The sequence below is a fragment of the Ovis canadensis genome, chromosome 16, assembly GCF_042477335.2.
Source record: "Ovis canadensis isolate MfBH-ARS-UI-01 breed Bighorn chromosome 16, ARS-UI_OviCan_v2, whole genome shotgun sequence".
NCBI lineage: Eukaryota > Metazoa > Chordata > Mammalia > Artiodactyla > Bovidae > Ovis > Ovis canadensis.
This window is the reverse complement of record NC_091260.1, coordinates 46915924-46935250: the sequence shown is the minus strand read 5'-3', so window position 1 is coordinate 46935250 and position 19327 is coordinate 46915924. Positions and strand designations below refer to the sequence as shown.

Below are 19327 nucleotides of genomic sequence, written 5' to 3'. Positions count from 1 at the left end.
CGTGTAGGGGCAAGAAAACTGCCCAACCTGGAGGAGTTGATGATGCAAGCATAATGTCTACTCAAAAATGAGGAGGAAATTGGTCTTTCCCCCTCCCCACTTTTCCTTTGACTAGAAAACTATAGGACTTCCCTGGTGGTATAGTGGGTAAGAATCCACCTACCAAGGCAGGAGACATGGGTTCAATCCCTTGTCTGGAAAGATTCCACATGGCTTGGAGCAACGAAGCCCATATGCCACAGCTACTGAGCCCCTACTCTAGAGCCTGGGAGCCGCCACTGCTAAACCTGTGTGCTTGGAGCCTGTGCTCTGCAACAAGAGAAGCCACCACAATGAGAAGCCCATGCACAACAACTAGGGAGTTGTCCCCCGTTCCCACAACTAGAGAAAACCCGAATGCAGCAACAGAGACCCCAAAATAAATAAATAAATAAAACTATAGCCCACTAAGTTCTCAGAGCATGCCACGCTTTCCTTTCCACTTGTAAGCCTCATAGGCATCCTTACCTAATAAATCACTTGTTACCTATTGCCGGGGGCCAGTGTGAGGAATCCCACCCGTGACAAGGTCATGCAGAAGGAACCCTGACAAAATGCAAGGACGTGATCAGACTTCAGGGGTTCCCCCTGGAATTTCCTGAGCATCCACCCCCCAAGACCAGAGTCTGCCTGCTTTACTGTGTTATGCTTTCCACCTACTCTTCTGTCATTAACAGGGGGCTGTCCCCCCACCACATTTTTATGGAAAAAAAAATTAATTTAGAGCTTTTAGATAACAAATCTCCTGGGCATAATACGAGTGTTTCAATCCAAAAACCCCTTTGATGGCTTTCTAGCCTGCCTGCAGGACTCATACAGCTGCGCATGTGATTGTTTACAGTCTTCCATCCTCGAGAGGCACAGGAAGCTTAAAACATCCTAGGAATGCAGGGGCTTCCGAGGTGTCAAGATCATTAGAATAAAACTGATTAAGCGTTTCATTGTTGAGCCAATACTTGCTGCCAAATTTTGATATCCTTTATTTTTAGATATAGTTGGTATATAGAAAAACAAGTAGTAGACCTGGTATTAGCAACATTAGGTCTTTGAGTTAAGTACCTTCTTTGTTATAACCCACTGCACCTTTGTTCTATAGAGATGCAACTTTAGTGCTTTAAGGAGATGCAGATGAAAGAAAAACACTTCAGGGGAAACGAAATTAACATTCATTAAGGAAGAGAGCCAAAAAGTGTTAGCAAGCCTCTTGGCCAGAAATAATGTAAATCACCTGAGACCTTTTGTATACCAAAAGATATACAGAAAGAGTCTGGGCTGCTAATGCTACATAATTTTGTGTTGCCCATTGATCTCTATGTATAATCAAAAGTATAAAAGGCCTTGAAGGACAATGAAGAGGGGGGGCAGTCATTGGAAGAACTGGTTTCCCCCGTGTCTCCTCTTTACTCTAATTTCAGGCTGAATTCCCATCTGGGGCATGGAGGCTCACCATGTATACTTACTTGTCCCGACTTTTAAGATCTGCAAGAGAGAGAGCCCAAGGCGGGGCACTCTCCGATATTCAAACGGGCGCCTGCGGCCTAACGTAGATGGTGCAAGCTCCTTGTCTGGAACTTTATTGGTTTTCCACGTAACCCAAGTTAATCAGCCTCTTCTCTCCACTTAATTTTCCTACTATACTATTTCTTCCTTATCTAATCTTATGGTAATAAATAAATAAGTTTTTCCCTCACCAACGCCGTCCCCGCTTTGAATTCCCTGGATCCACCGGGGCTGGACCCCGGCAACCTATCACTTTGGTTCTGTCTGAATTCTTACTCTGCTGGGACAGAAAGTACTCCAGTACTGGAGCTTGTCGGAGCCCTCCAAAATGGTACCAAACAGTTTCAGAATGATGTTCTGACAAGTGGAGATTTGTAAGCACCTTTTGGCAGGAAAGGGCTCTTTTTAGGAAAGAGCTCTCTGCAGGAGACCCCTTTTGCCTTGTCACTAGCCTTAAACCTGGCACTCCACACTCTACATGCCTCTGGCCCTAGCATGCCTTTCAAATCTTGATCACTCCATACCTTGCCTAATCTATTGGTTCTTTCCGTACATCAAAGATGTTGAAATGAAGAATAAGTAGTTAACAGAAGACCAGATCTCTTGGCTAGCTTCCTGTTTAGTATAATCTTGCAAATACACTGTGTGAACAAGATAACCTCTAAAGAAAAATCTAAGAAGTTGACTGGTCTGCCCACAAGTCTGCACACAGAGGGAGGTGGCAACAACTCTGACCCCCTATTTCAATGGTTAACTGAGATTACTTCCCCTCTTTCTTATAAAAATTTCGTGGCCAACCAGAATCCTCCGAGCAGTTTTTGGAGGACACCGAGTCCACCATCTCCCCGGACTGCTGGCATTCTGATTAAAACAACTTTCCTTTCTACCAATATTTGTCTTTCCAGTGCTCCCTTGGTGGCTCAGCTGGTAAAGAATCCTCCTTCAATGCTGGAGACCTGGGTTCAATCCCTGGGTTAAGATACCCTGGAGAAGGGAACGGATATCCCTGGAGAGGGATACCCACTCCAGTGTTCTGGCCTGGAAAATTCCATGGGCTGTATAGCCCAAGGAGTCGCAAAGAGTCAGACACGACTGAGTGACTTTCACTTACTGGTTTTTGAGCGATGAGCAGCCAGACTTCACTTGGTAACACCATTGTTGATGTATCAACATCTGTTGCATAAATCCCAATTTGTGGAAATTTGAGTTACTTTCATTTTTATACTATTATAAAAATATGAAAGTGCAGATTGTTGCATATCCATCTTTGGTCATTTGTCTCATTATTTTTAAAGATAATTTCCTAGAAGTGGAACTGCTGCATTGAATGGTTTAATTTTTATTTTTATCTGTCACATTTATTTATTTATTGCTGCGTATTGACAGATTTCTCTCCAAAAGGGTTAATCAATTCATAATCTTGTTATTGCAGAGCAAGGAGTCTGAAGTTTAAGAGGTGCTTCTCAGAGAAAGAGTTCTTGGAGGCTGAACCATATGAAACTGAGACAAGTCATTAAAAAAAAAAAAGGGTAAATAATCTATAGGGATCCAGGATCTGTGGGGGCTCATGGCTGGATTCCCCCGAACTGTTTGGCTTGTTTCTATCTGCTCTCTCCAACACTAAAGGTCACTGACATGGTTAATCTTTGCCAAAAAGCATTACTCTGCCTTTAAAAAAAAAAAAGCAAAACCTAACTTGTGTTTCTGCATCGAAACAGTTTCGTAGTTCATTTCCTGGTCTGCAGAAAACAGGAACAATGGCTACCGGCAGTGTTCCATCCCAGATCATAGAAAAAGAAAGAAAAAAGTTGCTAGAAGTCTTACAACAGGATCCTGATTGTGTCTTAGATACGTTAACCTCTCGGAAGCTGATTTCTGAGGAAGAGTATGAGATTCTGGAGACTATTACAGATCCCCTGAAGAAAAGTCGGAAGCTGTTGATTTTGGTACAGAAAAAGGGAGAAATGAGCTGTCAGCTTTTTCTCAACTGTTTGTTTAATACTTTTTCCCAGTCAGCTACCATTTGCAACTTAAATCACGGTAGGTTGAATTGGGCCAAGAGGGAGGAGGCAGTTTTCCTGAAAAAAAAAAGAAAATGACTACTCTTTATTTTCATTTGTCATTCTCCTGGAGATAATTTTCAGTGAAATATGATAAAAGGGAAAAGTGTCCAAGATTTAAAAAGCAGGGAATGATGTATGTTATTGTTCTGGAGGATTTATAACTTTTTTATTCAAACACAATCCAAAGCCAGCAGTTTTCTTGCTGGTGTAAATGTCTTACTGTTCTGACAGTGACATCCCGAAATACAGTGGAAAGAGACTACTGTTAGTGATACATTGGGATTTCTTCATCAAGTAAGTGAATTCATAGGTATTAACAACCTTAAGGCCAAAAGATGCGTCTTTCACTTAGTATGGCCATTTTGAAAATAGAGGGAAAATAACTTTTGACACACATATGTGGTGTATTAGCAATTTCATTTTCTCTCTAAGTAGAATGCCAGCAGAATCCTCATTTTCTGGACCAAGTCAAATGCTAATTTTTCAATGTTCAATGATAATTAGTGGCAAATAGGGAGCATTTAGGGCTTCCCTGGTAGCTCAGCTGGTAAAGAATCCGCCTGCAATGCAGGAGACCCTGGTTGATTCCTGGGTTGGGAAGATCCCCTGGAGAATGGATAGGCTACCCACTCCAGTATTCTTGGGTTTCCCTGGTGACTCAGATGGTAAAGAATCTGCCTGCAAAGCAGGAAACCTGTGTTCTATCCCTGGGTTGAAAAGATCCCCTGGAGGACGGCATGGCAACCCACTCCAGTATTCTTGCCTGGATAACCTCCATGGACAGAGGAGCCTGGTGGGCCCCTGGTGGTCCATGGAGTTGCAAAAAGTCAGACACAGCTGAACAACTAAGCACAGCACAGAGAGGCAGAGGCTAAGATAAAAATATTAATGCTAATGGTTTCTAATGCAGTACAGGACCCATATGCTTAGAGATATAGGTCTTAGTATTTCCAGGATTTATTCTAAATAAGAGCTTTTCAATTCTTCATTAGAAATTATTGGTTCAAATTTCATTAGTAATGACCCTAGGAAGTCTCAGCTGGTGTTGAAAGTGTTAGTCACCCAGTCGTTTCTGACTCTTTGCAACCCCATGGACTGCAGCACACCAGGCTCCTCTGTCCATGGGACTTTCTAGGCAAGAATACTGGAGTGGATTACTGTGTGCTTCTCTAAAGGAACCTCCCAACCCGGGGCTCGAGCTCAAATCTCCTGCATTGCCAGCAGATTCTTTACCATTTGAGCTACCAGGGAAGCCTGATTTTGGGTTACAGTAAATCCACAAGTAAACAAAGGATTCAAGTTTTCTATTTCATCCACTTACCCTTTGAGTTTGCTGTGAAACACTCAAACTTTTGAGCTGGGCAGGAGTGTGATCTGATATTTTTCAGTGGGAGAAAGAAAGTTCTGAGCTGATTTATTGCCATTTATGTAGGTATTCCTAGCATCTAGTGAAATAGATGATGCTTTGAGGTCATGGAAACTCCTAATATAACATCTGTTAATTTCGAGAGAGAAAATAAAAATCTCTCAAACTTTTTTATTCTTTCCAGAAGTTTTGAAACATGAGTATATAGAGCCACCTCTACCGATAGGTGCAAGCAAGGAAGCTGTTTTCCTTCCTGGAGAGAAACAGCCTGAGAACCCTGAGATCACCACGTCCTTCAAAGAGAAAGAATGCTTGGATTTAGAAACCTCTGAGTCTTTCGCAGACAAGAAAACTAGTTATCAGGAAACTGCTTGGTCCTCAAAGGAAAATGAGAAGGAAGATAACACATCAAAATGCACATCGCCACAGTCAGTTGAGATCATTGAGTATGAATTTCCAGCAACTATTCAGTATTTACAGGATGGACAGAGATATGAGGAGCCAGATGATTCTTTATACTTAGGACAAGAGGACTATCTAGAATCTGTGGGGTACTCTGAAGATGCAAACATCACCTTGGAAGAGGAGGCTTATAGTGACCCAGGAGGCCTCTATGATGGCAGAGAGGATTCTGTGTACCTTGAAACCACAGAGTTCTCTGATGAAGAACAGAATTATGAGGATCCAGAAACTGGCATGTCATTGGAGGAGGAAGAGGAGAAAAGTATGGAAGGTATGGGAATCATGTGTGTAGAGTTACTTAGGCAAAAACTTAAATCTTGATTGCAGTATCATAACAGGGAGGGGACTGAGGAAGGGCACCACATAGAAGCAGAAAAGCCGCTCCTCAGAAATTCCTTGAACTTCTCTAACTTGGAGTTTCCTCAGAGGTGGGTGTTGACAGGGAGGAAAACCCTGGACCTAGAAATAGTGGACAGTATGTGCGTGTGTGCAAAGTTCGTTCAGTCGTGTCCAACTCTTTGTGACCCTATGAACTGTAGCCCGCCAGGCTCCTCTGTCCATGGGGATTCTCCAGGTAAGAATACTGGAGTGGGTTGCCATGCCCTTCTCCAAGTGGACAGTATAAGATAAAGTAAGTATTAGGCTTCTGCAGTCACCTCCATCACACATATAACAAGTTGCTAACCACTAATTTGAGCTGTTCCCTTCTATACCTCAGATTAAGTCTGTTAAATCATTTTAGAACCTTTGTGACCAATAGAATATGGAGATTATAGACCTAACTACTGAAGCAGAAACAGGAGAGAAATTTGTTGTAAATGGATAAGGTTCCAAAATAATGCTTGGCTTGAGCTATCCAAATATGCCATTTCAGTGAGGAAGATTATACCAGTACCTTGAATTTGAATATTTCTTAATGAAAATTCAAAATATGAGAAATGCTTAATTTGGAGAGATATTGTCTGGGAAAATAAACACCACCAAGTTCTGAATGTAGAAAGGGAAGGTAACTACCAACTCACATTCAGCCCAAATCCATAATCCAATTATGGGTCTGAAAAGAGTAATTTCCTCCTCTGCACACCTTGACCTGGTTACTAGGATGCTGTAACAGTGGTACCACAAACTTGGTAGCTTAAACAATCAGTTCAGTTCAGTCGTTCAGTCATGTCTGACTCTTTGCAACCCCATGGACTGCTTCCCATCAAGCTTCCCTGTCCATCACCAACTCCTAGAGCTTGCTCAAACTCATGTCCATCGAGTCAGTGATGCCATCCAACCATCTCATCCTCTGTAGTCCCTTTCTCCTCTTGCATTTAATCTTTCCCTGCCTCAGGGTTTTTTCCAGTGAGTCAGTTCTTCGCATCAGGTGGCCAAAGTATTGGAGCTTCAGCTTCAGCATCAGTCCTTCCAATGAATATTAGGGACTCTCAAGAGTCTTCTCCAACACCACAGTTCAAAAGCATCAGTTCTTCAGCTCTCATCTTTCTTTATGGTCCAACTCTCACATCCATACATGACTACTGGAAAAACCATAGCTTTGACTAGACAGACATTTGTTGGCAAAGTAATGTCTCTGCTTTTTAATATGCTGTCTAGGTTGGTCATAACTTATCTTTCAAGGAGCAAGCATCTTTTAATTTCATGGCTGCAAGACAAAAAACAATAGAAATACGTTGTCTCACAGTTTGCAGGCAGGAAGTCTGGAGGTGTATATAGGGTTGGTTCCTTCTGAAGATTGTAGAAAGTATCTGTTCCTAGCTTCTGGTACTTTGCTGGAAATCTTTAGAATTCTGTGGCTTGTGGAAGCACTCTGCCCCCCATCCCCTACAATCTGCCTTTATCTTCACATGGATGTCTTCCTGGGTTCATGTCTCTATGTTCACATTTCCCCTTTTTCTTTTATTTTTTTGGCCGCACCATGCAGTTTGCAGAGTCTTATTAATAGTTCCCTGTGCTGCAGTCACAATGCATTGGACATGACTGAATGACTGAACTGAACTGAACTGACGAGGGATGGAACCCAAGCCCCCTGCAGGAGAAGCTCAGAATCCCAACCACTGGAACACCAAGGAATTCCCAATTTTCTTATTTTATTAGGATAACAGTCATAGGACCAGGGCTCACTGTAATGACCTCATCTTAACTAATTATACATCTACCATGACTCCATTTCTAAATACCATTACATTCTGAGATACTGGGTCTTAGAATTTCAACCTATGAATTTGAGGGGTACATAATTCAACCTATAACACAATTCTTGCCCTACTCCTTATACCTTCCCAATTCATAGTTGCTTTTAGACCTCATTCTTAATTTTTTAAATATATTACAGTAGTTACATAGGGTTGAATTACTTTTTCATTGCATACCATCAGCATTATTCTGCAACCCCCTCCTTTTGTTTACTCTACTTGACTTTTTTCTCCATTCCTTATTCACCATCTTCCATAGGTAACACTCTAATATTATATGTTTCTTGCATGATATTGTTTTGGCTTTTGTTTTGCATGTTTTTTTCTGTGTTATTTATTTGCCATAATAAATTAATAGGCACCTCAAAATTAGGGTCACTTAAAACAATAAGAGTGTATAATTGTTTATGTGTCTATAGTTGGCAGGCATTCTTCTGGTCTTCTCTGGGTTAACTTCTGTATCAGTGGTCAGCTAGCTACTGGCTCATTTCTTATTTTCTAGCAAGCTGTGCATGCATGGTCAGTTGATTCAGTTGACTCTCTGCAATGCCGTGAACTGTAGACCACCAGGCTTCTCTACCCATGGGATTCTCCAGGCAAGAATATTGGAGTGGATTGCCATGCCCTCTAACAAGCTAGTTTGGCTAACTCTCAGACTATGTCAGGCATGTTCTTAGAGTGAGAGCAGAGGAGTCAGAGAGACAGAGACAGAGTCCTGAAGGCATTTTGAGGCTTAGACTCAGAACTATCACGCCATCTGTATGATAGGTTTCCTAGGGCCGCCATGGTAAGATACTACAAAAAGGTGGCTTAGAACAATGGGAAATATATTGTTTTACAGATATGGAGGTGGAGACTGAAACCAAGGTGTTAGCAGGGTTATACTCTTTCTGAAGACATTAGGGAAGGACCTGTTCCAGTTCTCTCCCCCAGCTTCCAGGAGCCTCTGGAATTCTTTGCCTTGAAGACCATCTTTCTTGTGTATTCAAGTCATTTCCTTTGGTGCGTGTGTCTGTTTTCAAATTTCTTCTTTTAATTAGGACACTGATCAAATTGCATTAGGGCCCACCCTAACAACCTCATTTTAAGTTGATGACCTCTGTAATGACCCTATTCACAAATAAGGCCACATTCTGAAGTACTGGGAGAATTAGCATCTTTTTGTAGGGGATACAATTAAATCCATAACACTGTTTGACTTCTGCCACATTCTGTTGGCAAAAGCAAGTCACAAAGCTTTAAGGGTTGGGGAAGAATAGGCTGCATCTCTTGCAAAGTAATATTACAAAACGTGTGGATACCAGAAAGCCATTGTGTGTTAGTCTCTCAGTCATGTCCGACTGTTTGCAACCCCATGGACTGTAGCCTGTGAGGCTCCTCCATCCATAGAATTCTCCAGGCAAGAATACTGGACTGGATTACCATGCCCTCCTCCAGGGGGTATTCCCAAACCAGGGATCAAACCTGGTTTTCCTGCTTTGCAGGCAGATTCTTTACCATCTGAGCCACCAGGGAAACCCAGGAAAGCCATTACTTGGGGCTAGTTTTGCAACCAATCTAACAGTTGTTGACTAAAAAAAGATGCACAACATGAGAGTTGCAAGTTAAGTTTTATTTGAGTTAAAATGAGGATGGCAGTTGGGTAGACAGCACTTAAGATAGCTCTGAGAAACTGCTCCAAAGGAGTAGTGGGGGAAGGCCAATATATGGGATTTTTGGTGAAGGAGGAGTTCATACAATCAAGCACTTATTTTACAAAAAGTTTTCTGCTAGCCACCAGGAGCTGATGTCACTGTGAAGGGACTGAGTGCTTTTCTGGATATGAGAAAGTATAAGGATTGGGATAATGAAATCAGTTCCTGAAAATAGCTAACCATCTAAAGGCTTGTTGCACCAGTTTTCCTGCAGCAACAAAGTCCCTCATTCTCCACCCTGAACCCCCTTCAGGGCATGTGGAAGGTCAATACCTGCAGCAGCACAGGACTCAATCTCCAAAGAGGCGGATGGAAAAATGCCCTTGGCAAGTGCCAATTTGTATTTGACACAGCCTTAGGAAACCAGAAGAAAAGTTTCAATAATAATACAGTTACGACTGTATATGATTCTAATGGTTTCCAATCCACTCTAGTTGACTGGAGGATAAAAAATTTTTTTAAATAAAAATTTATGGCTATGCTCTGTCTCTTTCCTCTGTAATATTTGTCTATGCAGCTGAGAACTGGGGGAAAAAATCAAATACATCTGATTCAAAGAAGAAGGATCTTAATGTTTTTTGTCATGTTAAATGTTAGGCCACTCTCTTCCCCCCTCTCCTCACCCCATCATTGCATCTCATATGGAAGTCTCAGGAAGACTTAAGGCATTGCCTGTCTGCTCTGCAATGTAGAGCAATGTAGAGTCAATTCGGATATAGGTTATGTAATCAACTCTCTTCCTGGTAGGCTACAGTCCATGGCATTACAAAGAGTTGGACACGACTGAGCGGCTGCACTTTCACTCTCCCTTCTAGTTTATACTATTTGGGATCAGTCAATGATCAAACCCAGGTCTCTTATGTCTCCTGCATTAGCAGGTGGGTGCTTTACCACTAGCGCCACCAGGGGAAGTCCAGGAACCCATAAATTTATCATTTTCTCTGCTCTGTCTTCTTCCCGAAGATTCAGGTTTTTGTTTGATGTTATTCCCTGTTAGCCTGAAGAATTTTATTCATTTTTTGTTTATTGAAACATGTCTTCATTTTGTCTTCAATCCAGAAGAATATTTTTCCTGTAAAGAATTTTAGACTGGTGCCTTTTTGCCTTCAGAAATGATGGATATCGTTTCCGTTATTTGGCTTCCATTCTTTCTGATGCTCAGTTCAGTTCAGTCCAGTTGCTCAGTCGTGTCCAACTCCCTGCGACCCCATGAACTGCGGCATGCCAGGCCTCCCTGTCCATCACCAACTCCCGGAGTCCACCCAAATCCATGTCCATCGTGTCGGTGATGCCATCCAACCATCTCATCCTCTGTCATCCCCTTCTCCTCCTGCCCTCAATCTTTCCCAGCATCAGGGTCTTTAGGTGGCCAAAGTGTTGGAGTTTCAGCTTCAAAATCAGTCCCTCCAGTGAACACCCAGGACTGATTTCCTTTAGAATGGACTGGTTGGATCTCTTTGCAGTCCAAGGGACTCTGAAGAGTCTTCTCTAATACCACAGTTCAAAAGCATCAATTCTTCTGTGCTCAGCTTTCTTTATAGTCCAACTCTCATGAGTACATCCATACATGAGTACTGGGAAAACCATAGCCTTGACTAGACAGACCTTTGCTGGCAAAGTAATGGCTCTGCTTTTTAATATGCTGTCTAGATTGGTCATAACTTTCCTTCCACGGATCAAATGTCTTTTAATTTTATGGCTGCTATCACCATCCACAGTGATTTTAGAGCCCAGAAAAATAGTCTGACAGTTTCCATTGTTTCCCCATCTGTTTCCCATGAAGTGATGGAACCAGATGCCATGATCTTAGTTTTCTGGATGTTGAGCTTTAAGCCAACTTTTTCACTCTCCTCTTTCACTTTCATCAAGAGACTCTTTAGTTCTTCTTCACTTTCTGCCATAAGGGTGGTGTTATCTGCATATCTGAGGTTATTGATATTTCTCCTGGCAATCTTGATTCCAGCTTGTGCGTCCTCCAGTCCAGCATTCCTCATGATGTACTCTGCATATAAGTTAAATAAGCAGTGTGACAATATACAGCCTTGACATACTCCTTTTCCTATTTGGAACCAGTCTGTTTTTCAATGTCCAGGTCTGCCTCCTGACTTGCATACAGGTTTCTCAAGAAGCAGGTCAGGTGGTCTGGTATTCCCATCTGTTTCAGAATTTTCCACAGTTTCTTGTGATCCATACAGTCAAAGGCTTTGGCATAGTCAATAAAGCAGAAATAGATGTTTTTCTGGAACTCTCTTGCCTTTTCGATGATCCAGCAGATGTTGGCAATTTGATCTCTGGTTCCTCTGCCTTTTCTAAAACCAGCCTGAACATCTAGAAGTTCACGATTCATATTGCTGAAGCCTGGCTTGGAGAATTTTGAGCATTACTTTACTAGCATGTGAGATGAGTGCAATTCTTGTCATTTTATCATTGTTCCCTCTTATGTTGTGCTATTTTTCTTCTGGTTGATTTCAAGATGTTTTCCTTAAAATGTTTTCTGTGATTAACTCTGGTGTGTCTAGATGTGATTCTCTTGTCTTCATCTTACGTAGGGTTTATCAACTCCAAATTTGGAATCTCCTCCCCGCTGCCAAATTTGGAAATTTTTCAGCCGTTATTTATCCAAATGTTTTTTGTCCCACTTGCTCCCCCTTCTCTTTTTGAGACTCCAAGTACATGTATGTTAGAGTTTCTGACATTTTTCCCAAGGTCCCTGAGGCTCTGTTCATTTTCTTTTTAAGTATTTTTATTCTTATTCTTTAGATTGGATCATTTCTATTACTATATCTCTAAGTACACTGAATTTTTCTTCTGTCATTTCCAGTCTTTTTTAAAGTCCATCTACTGATTTTTGAAAAAATTCAGATATTATGCTTTTCAGTTCAAAAATTTGCATTTTTAAATGCTTTCTTCTTTTTTCCTGATAATATCTATTAAATTATTCATTATGAGTTTATGTTATTGTACATTCTTGAAAATAGTTAAGATAGCTACTTTAAAATTCTTATTTTCTATGTCCAACATCTGGGTCATCTTGGAGTGGGTCTCCATTGATCAACTATGGGATTCAAATGAAAAACTCTGTCTTGTTTCAGTGGGTGGCAGCTAAAATCTCCAATCATTTCTTTTTGCCTTACTTGGGCTATTTTCATGAATTTTTAATTTACAAAATGATACTGGGTTCTAGAAATTATTGCTTCTTAATTTTTCATTCATCTCTGTGCTTGTTAGACATATCACTGTATTATTCCACTGTAGCCTAATATTACCTTGTCAACATTTGGCATCTGGCTTGGGCTATGTGGGTACCAATTTCTGTGCTGAAGAAACAGAGGATGGTTGTCCTAAGGAAAAGTGGGGGAGAGGCAGGGGAGAGGCCAGAGCAGAACTTATATGTTTTCTGCAATCCCTCTTCTCACTTCCTCACTTCTCTCTTCCTCCGTTGGGGATCCTTCATGCTGACCTCAACTCCTCCCTCACCTTCTTACCCATCAGATATACCAGTTCAAGCAACTTTCAGACTGTCGAAGGATTTCTTAGAGTTCCTTTTGTTAATTCTTGAAACCTACACTTTCTCTCATGTCTACTGTTTCTTCTAGGCTATTTTTACAAGGGATCCAAGAAGCTTATGCCATATTACTATCCATCGGGAGCAGAAAATGCTCTCTGATATTCTTTCTCTACTTAGCACTATCTCTGTCTTCTCAATAAGTGGCTAGAAGATAAATTAGAAAATGACATCAGGAGAAATTATATACAACATGTAAATTCTGAGAAGACAAAATCTTTCATTTCTCCAAACTTTAGCAAGAGTTAACATTTAATAAATAAATCAGTATCTACCTAGAGAGTTCCTTATACATATGTATAAAGAAGCATTAACAGGCTTTTTCATTACTGCATATGAACATAGCCAAAAAACTCAAAAACTTGAATGATCATCAGTAGACAATGGTTAAGTAAATAGTGGTTCTTCCAAACCATTAAGTACAATGGATTCATAAAATGAATAAAGTAGTTCTCTGTATATACTTTCTTGGAAGAATTTGCAAGGAATACCACTGAGTGAAAAGAAGTTGGAAAATCATTTGGTATAATATCATTTATCGAATAAAATAGCATCCATTATACCAAACTGTGTACTTCTACGTATGCAAGTACGTATACACATCTACTTCTACATATGTACTTCTACATAGGTATTGAAAAAGGAAGAGAAGGAAACGTACCATATACCATATTGACATATCTCTTAGAAGGAAAGTACACTTGGCAGGGTGATGAAACAGTACTTTCACTTTACTTGTTTCATCTTTTGAAAAATTTATTTTAAGTTGGAGCATAATTACTTTACCATATTGTGCTGGTTTCTACCATACATCTACAGGAAAGAGCCACATGTACATATGTCCCCTCCCTTCTGAACCACCCTCCCATCTCCTACACCATTCCATCCCTCCTCCGTCCACAGATTAATCAGTAAAGAAGTTGTGAAACATATATACAATGGAATATTACTCAACCACAAAAAGAACAGACAGATGGTGGATTATCTTTTTTCTGAAGAAAATATCAATTACTTAATTTTAAAAGTCAGTGAAGGAAGCTTAGATGCTGAGCATGACATTCACTGACTATATCTTTTTTTTCCTACAGAAAGAAAAAATGTGTTTAAAGATGTCATGTCCTGCTTAAACCTGGACACAAGCAGAAAGCTTCTGCCAGACTTCGTGAAGCAATTCTCCTTAGACCGAGGATGTACGTGGGTGCCTGAGACTCCGGGTGACTTGGCTTGGAACTTCCTGATGAAAGTTCAAGCTCTGGATGCGACAGCCAGAGATTCAGTCCTCAGACCCAAGGTTCTGGGTGAAGAGAGCAAAGGGGAACTGCTGACTGGAGTAGAGAACTTGGAAATTAGAGAAACAGAAACCATTCACCCCCTGGATGTCCTTTGTGCCTCCTTGCTGTCTTCACACAGCTCTTTGCAACGTGAAGTCATGTCAAACATGTATCATTGCCGGTTTGCTCTTCCCCTGCTCCTGCCAGATGCAGAAAACAACAGAAGTATTTTAATGCTAGGGGCCATGAAGGACATTGTGAAGGAGCAGTCAACACAGTCTTCAGGAGGACCTACAGGGGATACAGAAAAGGTTTTGACTCTCATGAAGATGCCTGTCATTTCTTTTGCGCGTCTAGGATACTGTAGCTTTTCCAAGTCCAGAATCCTCAATGCCCTGCTCAGCCCTGCCCATCTGAAATCACACAAAATCTTTCTTCATCAGGACTTGCCTGTTCAGGTGCTTCCCCGGCAGATCTCTGATGGCCTGGTTGAGATAACATGGTGTTTTCCTGATGGCAGCGGTTTAAGTGAAAACCCCAGTTTCCCCCAGAAGCCTGTTGCTGTGGCCAACCTTCGTGGAGATCTAGAAAGTTTTTGGACACAGTTTGGTTTCTTGATGGAGGTTTCCTCGGCTGTGTTTTTTTTCACTGACTGCCTAGGTGAGAAGGAATGGCACTTGCTAATGTTTTTAGGAGAAGCTGCCATTGAAAGATGTTACTTTGTCCTCAGTCCCCAGGCCAGGGAGAGTGAAGAGGCTCAGGTTTTCCAGAGGGTCCTGAAGTTGAAGCCATCACAGCTACTGTTTTGGGAGGAGGAGGAAGTGGGGCAGAGAGGAAGGAACATGGAGGGTCTTCAAGCTGCCCTCCAAGAAGTGATGTCCTCGTCACTCAGATGTGTGTCTGTGGAAGACATGGCCCCCCTGGCCAGAGAGTTGGGGATACAGGTAGACCAAGACTTTGAGAACATTCAGGGGATTCAAGTTTCCCCTAGTGAAGACTTGGCTGGAACAGCTGAAGATGAGGGGTCACAAAGACACAGTCCGCCAAAAAACTCATCTGAAAGCCCCGCTAAGATGTCTGAGATTAGTTGTCAGATCAGCCAAAATCGTCAGAATTTCCATCTCACCCCAATATTCATGCCTCCTCTGAGAAACTTCCGTCCTTCACCAGCCAGAATTGGAGGTAACTTTAACCGTGGTTCTTTGACAACCCCTTGGGCTATGGGCTCCCGCTTTTGGTTACAGCAGAGGCCTAAGAGATTCCATCCTTTGCCCTTTCAGAATACAAGGGCACACAGTCCAGGCAAACATTTTGGAATTCAATATTTCCAGCCCCAGAGATTTTATTCAGGTGAAACATTTATGAGATTTTCAGGAACTCCTTGGAGACATCACATGGGTAGAGCTTTTGGGAGACCACCAAGACCCATTTCTCAGCCTATACCGCCCTGGCCTCAGAGACCACAAACAATGGGAACCCTTGAAAGGTCTGGGAAAGAGGACTCCCAGGGAGGTCACCTCCATTCCCTGGGTTCACGGCCAAGAGGAGCAGTTGGAAAGCCTGGGCAAGTCAGTGCCTGGGGAACAAGGCCAACAGAGACAATTAGAACATTCATGAGAACGAAACCCCATATTGAAAATCCTCACCATCAGGCCTTTCAAGCAGCAGGAGCCACACAAAACCCAAGAAGGACTGCCTCTCAGCGAGGAGCTAAGCTGAAGACACAAGGTGGGCCTTCAAATTCATCTTCCCAAACAGGATTCCATCCTATGTCCTACAGCATGTATTTGCCCAGCTCTCAATTCAAATCTAATCAGCCCAAGTCACCCCAGGTCAAACAGTCCCAGCACAAACCCTCCCAACCTGTGCCCTTTCAACCCAAACCCACTCAAACCAAACCCACTCAGCACCAGACCCCCCGAGCTGAAAGTTCTCCATCCAAACCCACTCAGCCCAAGCCATGCCAGCCCCAGTCCTCCCAATCTAAACCTTTTCAGCCCAAACCCACTCAACCCAAGTCATCTCATACTGCTCCTTCACAGGCTAAGGCATATCACCCAAGAGCAGGGCCCAAGAAGGGAGGGAAGCATTAAAATGTTTACTGTAGGGACTTATGAAATGTATTCTTTGCCCAGGCCTTTGCTATCATATATAGAACCTGGAGGAGAGTGGCAGTGATGGTAAAAATGTACTATCATTAGCATGACACAGGAAACAAGATGTACACAGCATAACTGGATATTATAAAAATATCTATGAGAATTATGTCCTTAAAGAAAAGGGAAAAATATGAAAAGAATAAAAAATAGAATCAAGCAGTAAATAATAAATTGAATACAACCTTGACTATTTGGCAATATATAACTTGAACCCCTGGTAGCTTAGCTGGTAAAGAATTCAGACCCTGGTTCAATTTCTGGGTCGGGAAGAGCCCCTGGAGAAGGGATAGGCTACCTACTCCAGTATTCTTGGGTTTCCCTGGTGGCTCAGACGGTAAAGAATCTGCATGCAATGCAGGAGACCTGTGTTGACCCCTGGGTTGGGAGGACCCCCTGGAAGATGGCATGGCAACCGTGAAGAGTCAGACATGACTAAGCGATTAAGCATGCACAACTTGAACCTAGGGGATAGAGGCTATAAAACTCTTTCACTTGGAGGAAAGTAAGGATGAAGCCTTTAGTTTCAAAGTGATCATAAAATAGGGCACAAATAACCTCAGTGTTGCAAGAAAAATTGTCCTAGATGTTGGCTGCTCTGGGGATGTTTTGGTCGAAAATTTTATGTTTGATATCAGTCACTAAGCAGATAACCCTGTTTGTTTGGAATTTTTAAATCAACTTGCTTGCAATAATAGCCCCAAATTGCTTGGATGATAAAGCTTATTTGCCCCTTACATATAGAAATAATGAACTAACAACCAATAAAGTTAATTACTTTGCCTAAACTTTTGGAGTGATTGTGTATGTTTCATATTTTAAATATTTAATATTTGTCATAGTTAAGATAATTTGACTAATTTGAGGATCTGATATATTAACCTCATGACTCCATAGACTGTAAAACTGAATTTTTAATTTTAGAGTAGTAATTTTATTAAATTGAAAAGCTTAAGATAGGTTTACAAAGTTTGTAAAAAGCACTGAAATGTATAAGAGAACTTAAGAGTTGCAGAATTTTCAGTTTTAATTTATTAGATTCATCATTGTCTAAACATTAGGTTAAGTTCTACTAGTTAGAAGCATTAAGTAGAAGGAATGTTAAATTTAAAATATTTAATTGCAGTGCCATGGATTGACCTAGAGATTGTCATACTGAGTGAAGTAAGGGCACAGAAAGACAAATATATGATTTCTGTTATATGTGAAACCTAAAAAAATGAGTACAAGTGAACTTAGTTACAAAACAGTAAGAGTCACAGTTGTAGAAAACAAAGTTACAGTTATCAGGGGATAACGGGGAATAAATTGGGAAATTGGGATTGACATATACATATTACTATGTATAAAATAAATAAATAACAAGAACCTGTTGTATAGTACAAGGAACTCTCAATACTCTGTAATAGCCTATATGGGAAAATAATCTAAAAAAAGAGTGAATAAATGTATATGTGTAACTGATTCACTTCGCTGCATGCCTGAAACTAACACAGCACTGTGGATTAGCTATATAATTAAAAATAAAATCTAAGTGAAGTTTAATTAAGTTTATGAGCGACACTAAATATTAATAAAAGGCCAGTTTAAAGGAAACTGTTAAAATTCAGTAGATTAATTTTAAATCTACTTAAATTTTAAATTGGGTATTTTAAAATCTACTTAAACTTAGAAATAAAATAATGAGTTTTATAAGTTGAATTAAGAGCCCTGATTTTTGAATTTGTACCTTTATAAAATTAATATTAGTTATAAGTATTAAAATAGCCTCTTGTCTTTTCTGGGGGAAAAAAAAATTGTCTTCAGAGACACCTACAAAGAAATCCTACTAACAAACAGATGAGAAATGATCTTTTAAAAGAAATAATCTCTGAGAATATTCTCATACTGCAGTAGGTATCCTTCATTTGTTTGTGCATGTATTAAATAATCAACATGGTGTATTTAGAGTGTGTTTAACCTCTCTCAAGATTTCTGCAAAAGTGAAGAAAGAAACAGAGGACCGTGCATATGAATTTTTGTCTTTTGGCAGGCAAAAAAGCATAACTAATTCATAATTACAAAATATTTGGTGTAAAAGTGAAGTTTCTCACTGAAAATAAATTTTTTGTTGTTTAAACATCTAAAATGAGCAGAAAAGTACTGTTTTTAAAAACTTTTCTCCATATCCTTCTTTAAGATTAGTTCCTGTAGAATAGAACTTGTTGGGTAATTGTCACCAACAGACTGTGTATCTATCTGGGGTTAATGATACGTATAGGGTACATTCAAACTGGACAATCTGAGGAGAGTATAATAAAGGGACTATTTATAAAGGGGTAGGCCAGATGTAAAAACAGCACAAAGGACTGGATCTAGTAAAAGAAAGACACGTCATTACTCCGAGATCTGAAGGGGAATGGGAGGGTGTTCTTTCCACAGCAGAAGAGCTGTGTGGGAAGGGTCTTGGGTCTGGGGTGTTGCAGCGATCCATGGGGAGGTATCTGAGGTGATGAATATCTGTTCCTACTTCTGATGTGCTAGTGTTCTCCCCCTTGACCAGCCTAACAAGAAAACAGAACAAGGAGCTCATCTAGGCTATTCATGTAGGTCAGTCTTTTAGGGTTCAGAGCAGGGTGGAGGATGGATACAGAGGGGCAAATAGAAGGTACTCAAAAGATACCTTTCCTGTTCCGTTCTTCCTTTTTTCCTCTTGTTTACATTCTTCTCTGAAATTTATTTATCAAGAATCTATGATCTGTGAGTCACTGGACTCAGAGCTGAGAAGACATGAAAACAGAATGAGACTTCTACTATAGTTGTGAAATCCTATAAATCTGTGTTTCCTCCCTATTGTGAAACAGTCAGCTCATTATACATGATTTTGAAACTTCAAAAATAGACAAAGAAGAAAGGAACATAAAAGTAACCTGTAACCTCATGACTCAGAATAACTAGTAGAATAGTCCTCTAACTCACTAGTAATATTTTCATGTACTTTTCCTATGTCTGTGTATTTACAGGCAGCATTCTA

General features: G+C 40.7%; 1 protein-coding gene across 1 annotated transcript; it reads left to right on the top strand.

The window, feature by feature from the left end:
• Window positions 1-3258: 3258 nt before the first annotated feature.
• Window positions 3259-18442, top strand: CARD6 (caspase recruitment domain family member 6). Its single transcript, XM_069555811.1, has 3 exons — window positions 3259-3579; window positions 5153-5701; window positions 13976-18442. Exons 1-3 carry the CDS (start codon window positions 3297-3299, stop codon window positions 16249-16251), a joined length of 3108 nt encoding a protein of 1035 aa, XP_069411912.1. The 5' UTR covers window positions 3259-3296; the 3' UTR covers window positions 16252-18442.
• The last annotated feature ends 885 nt before the right edge of the window (window positions 18443-19327 follow it).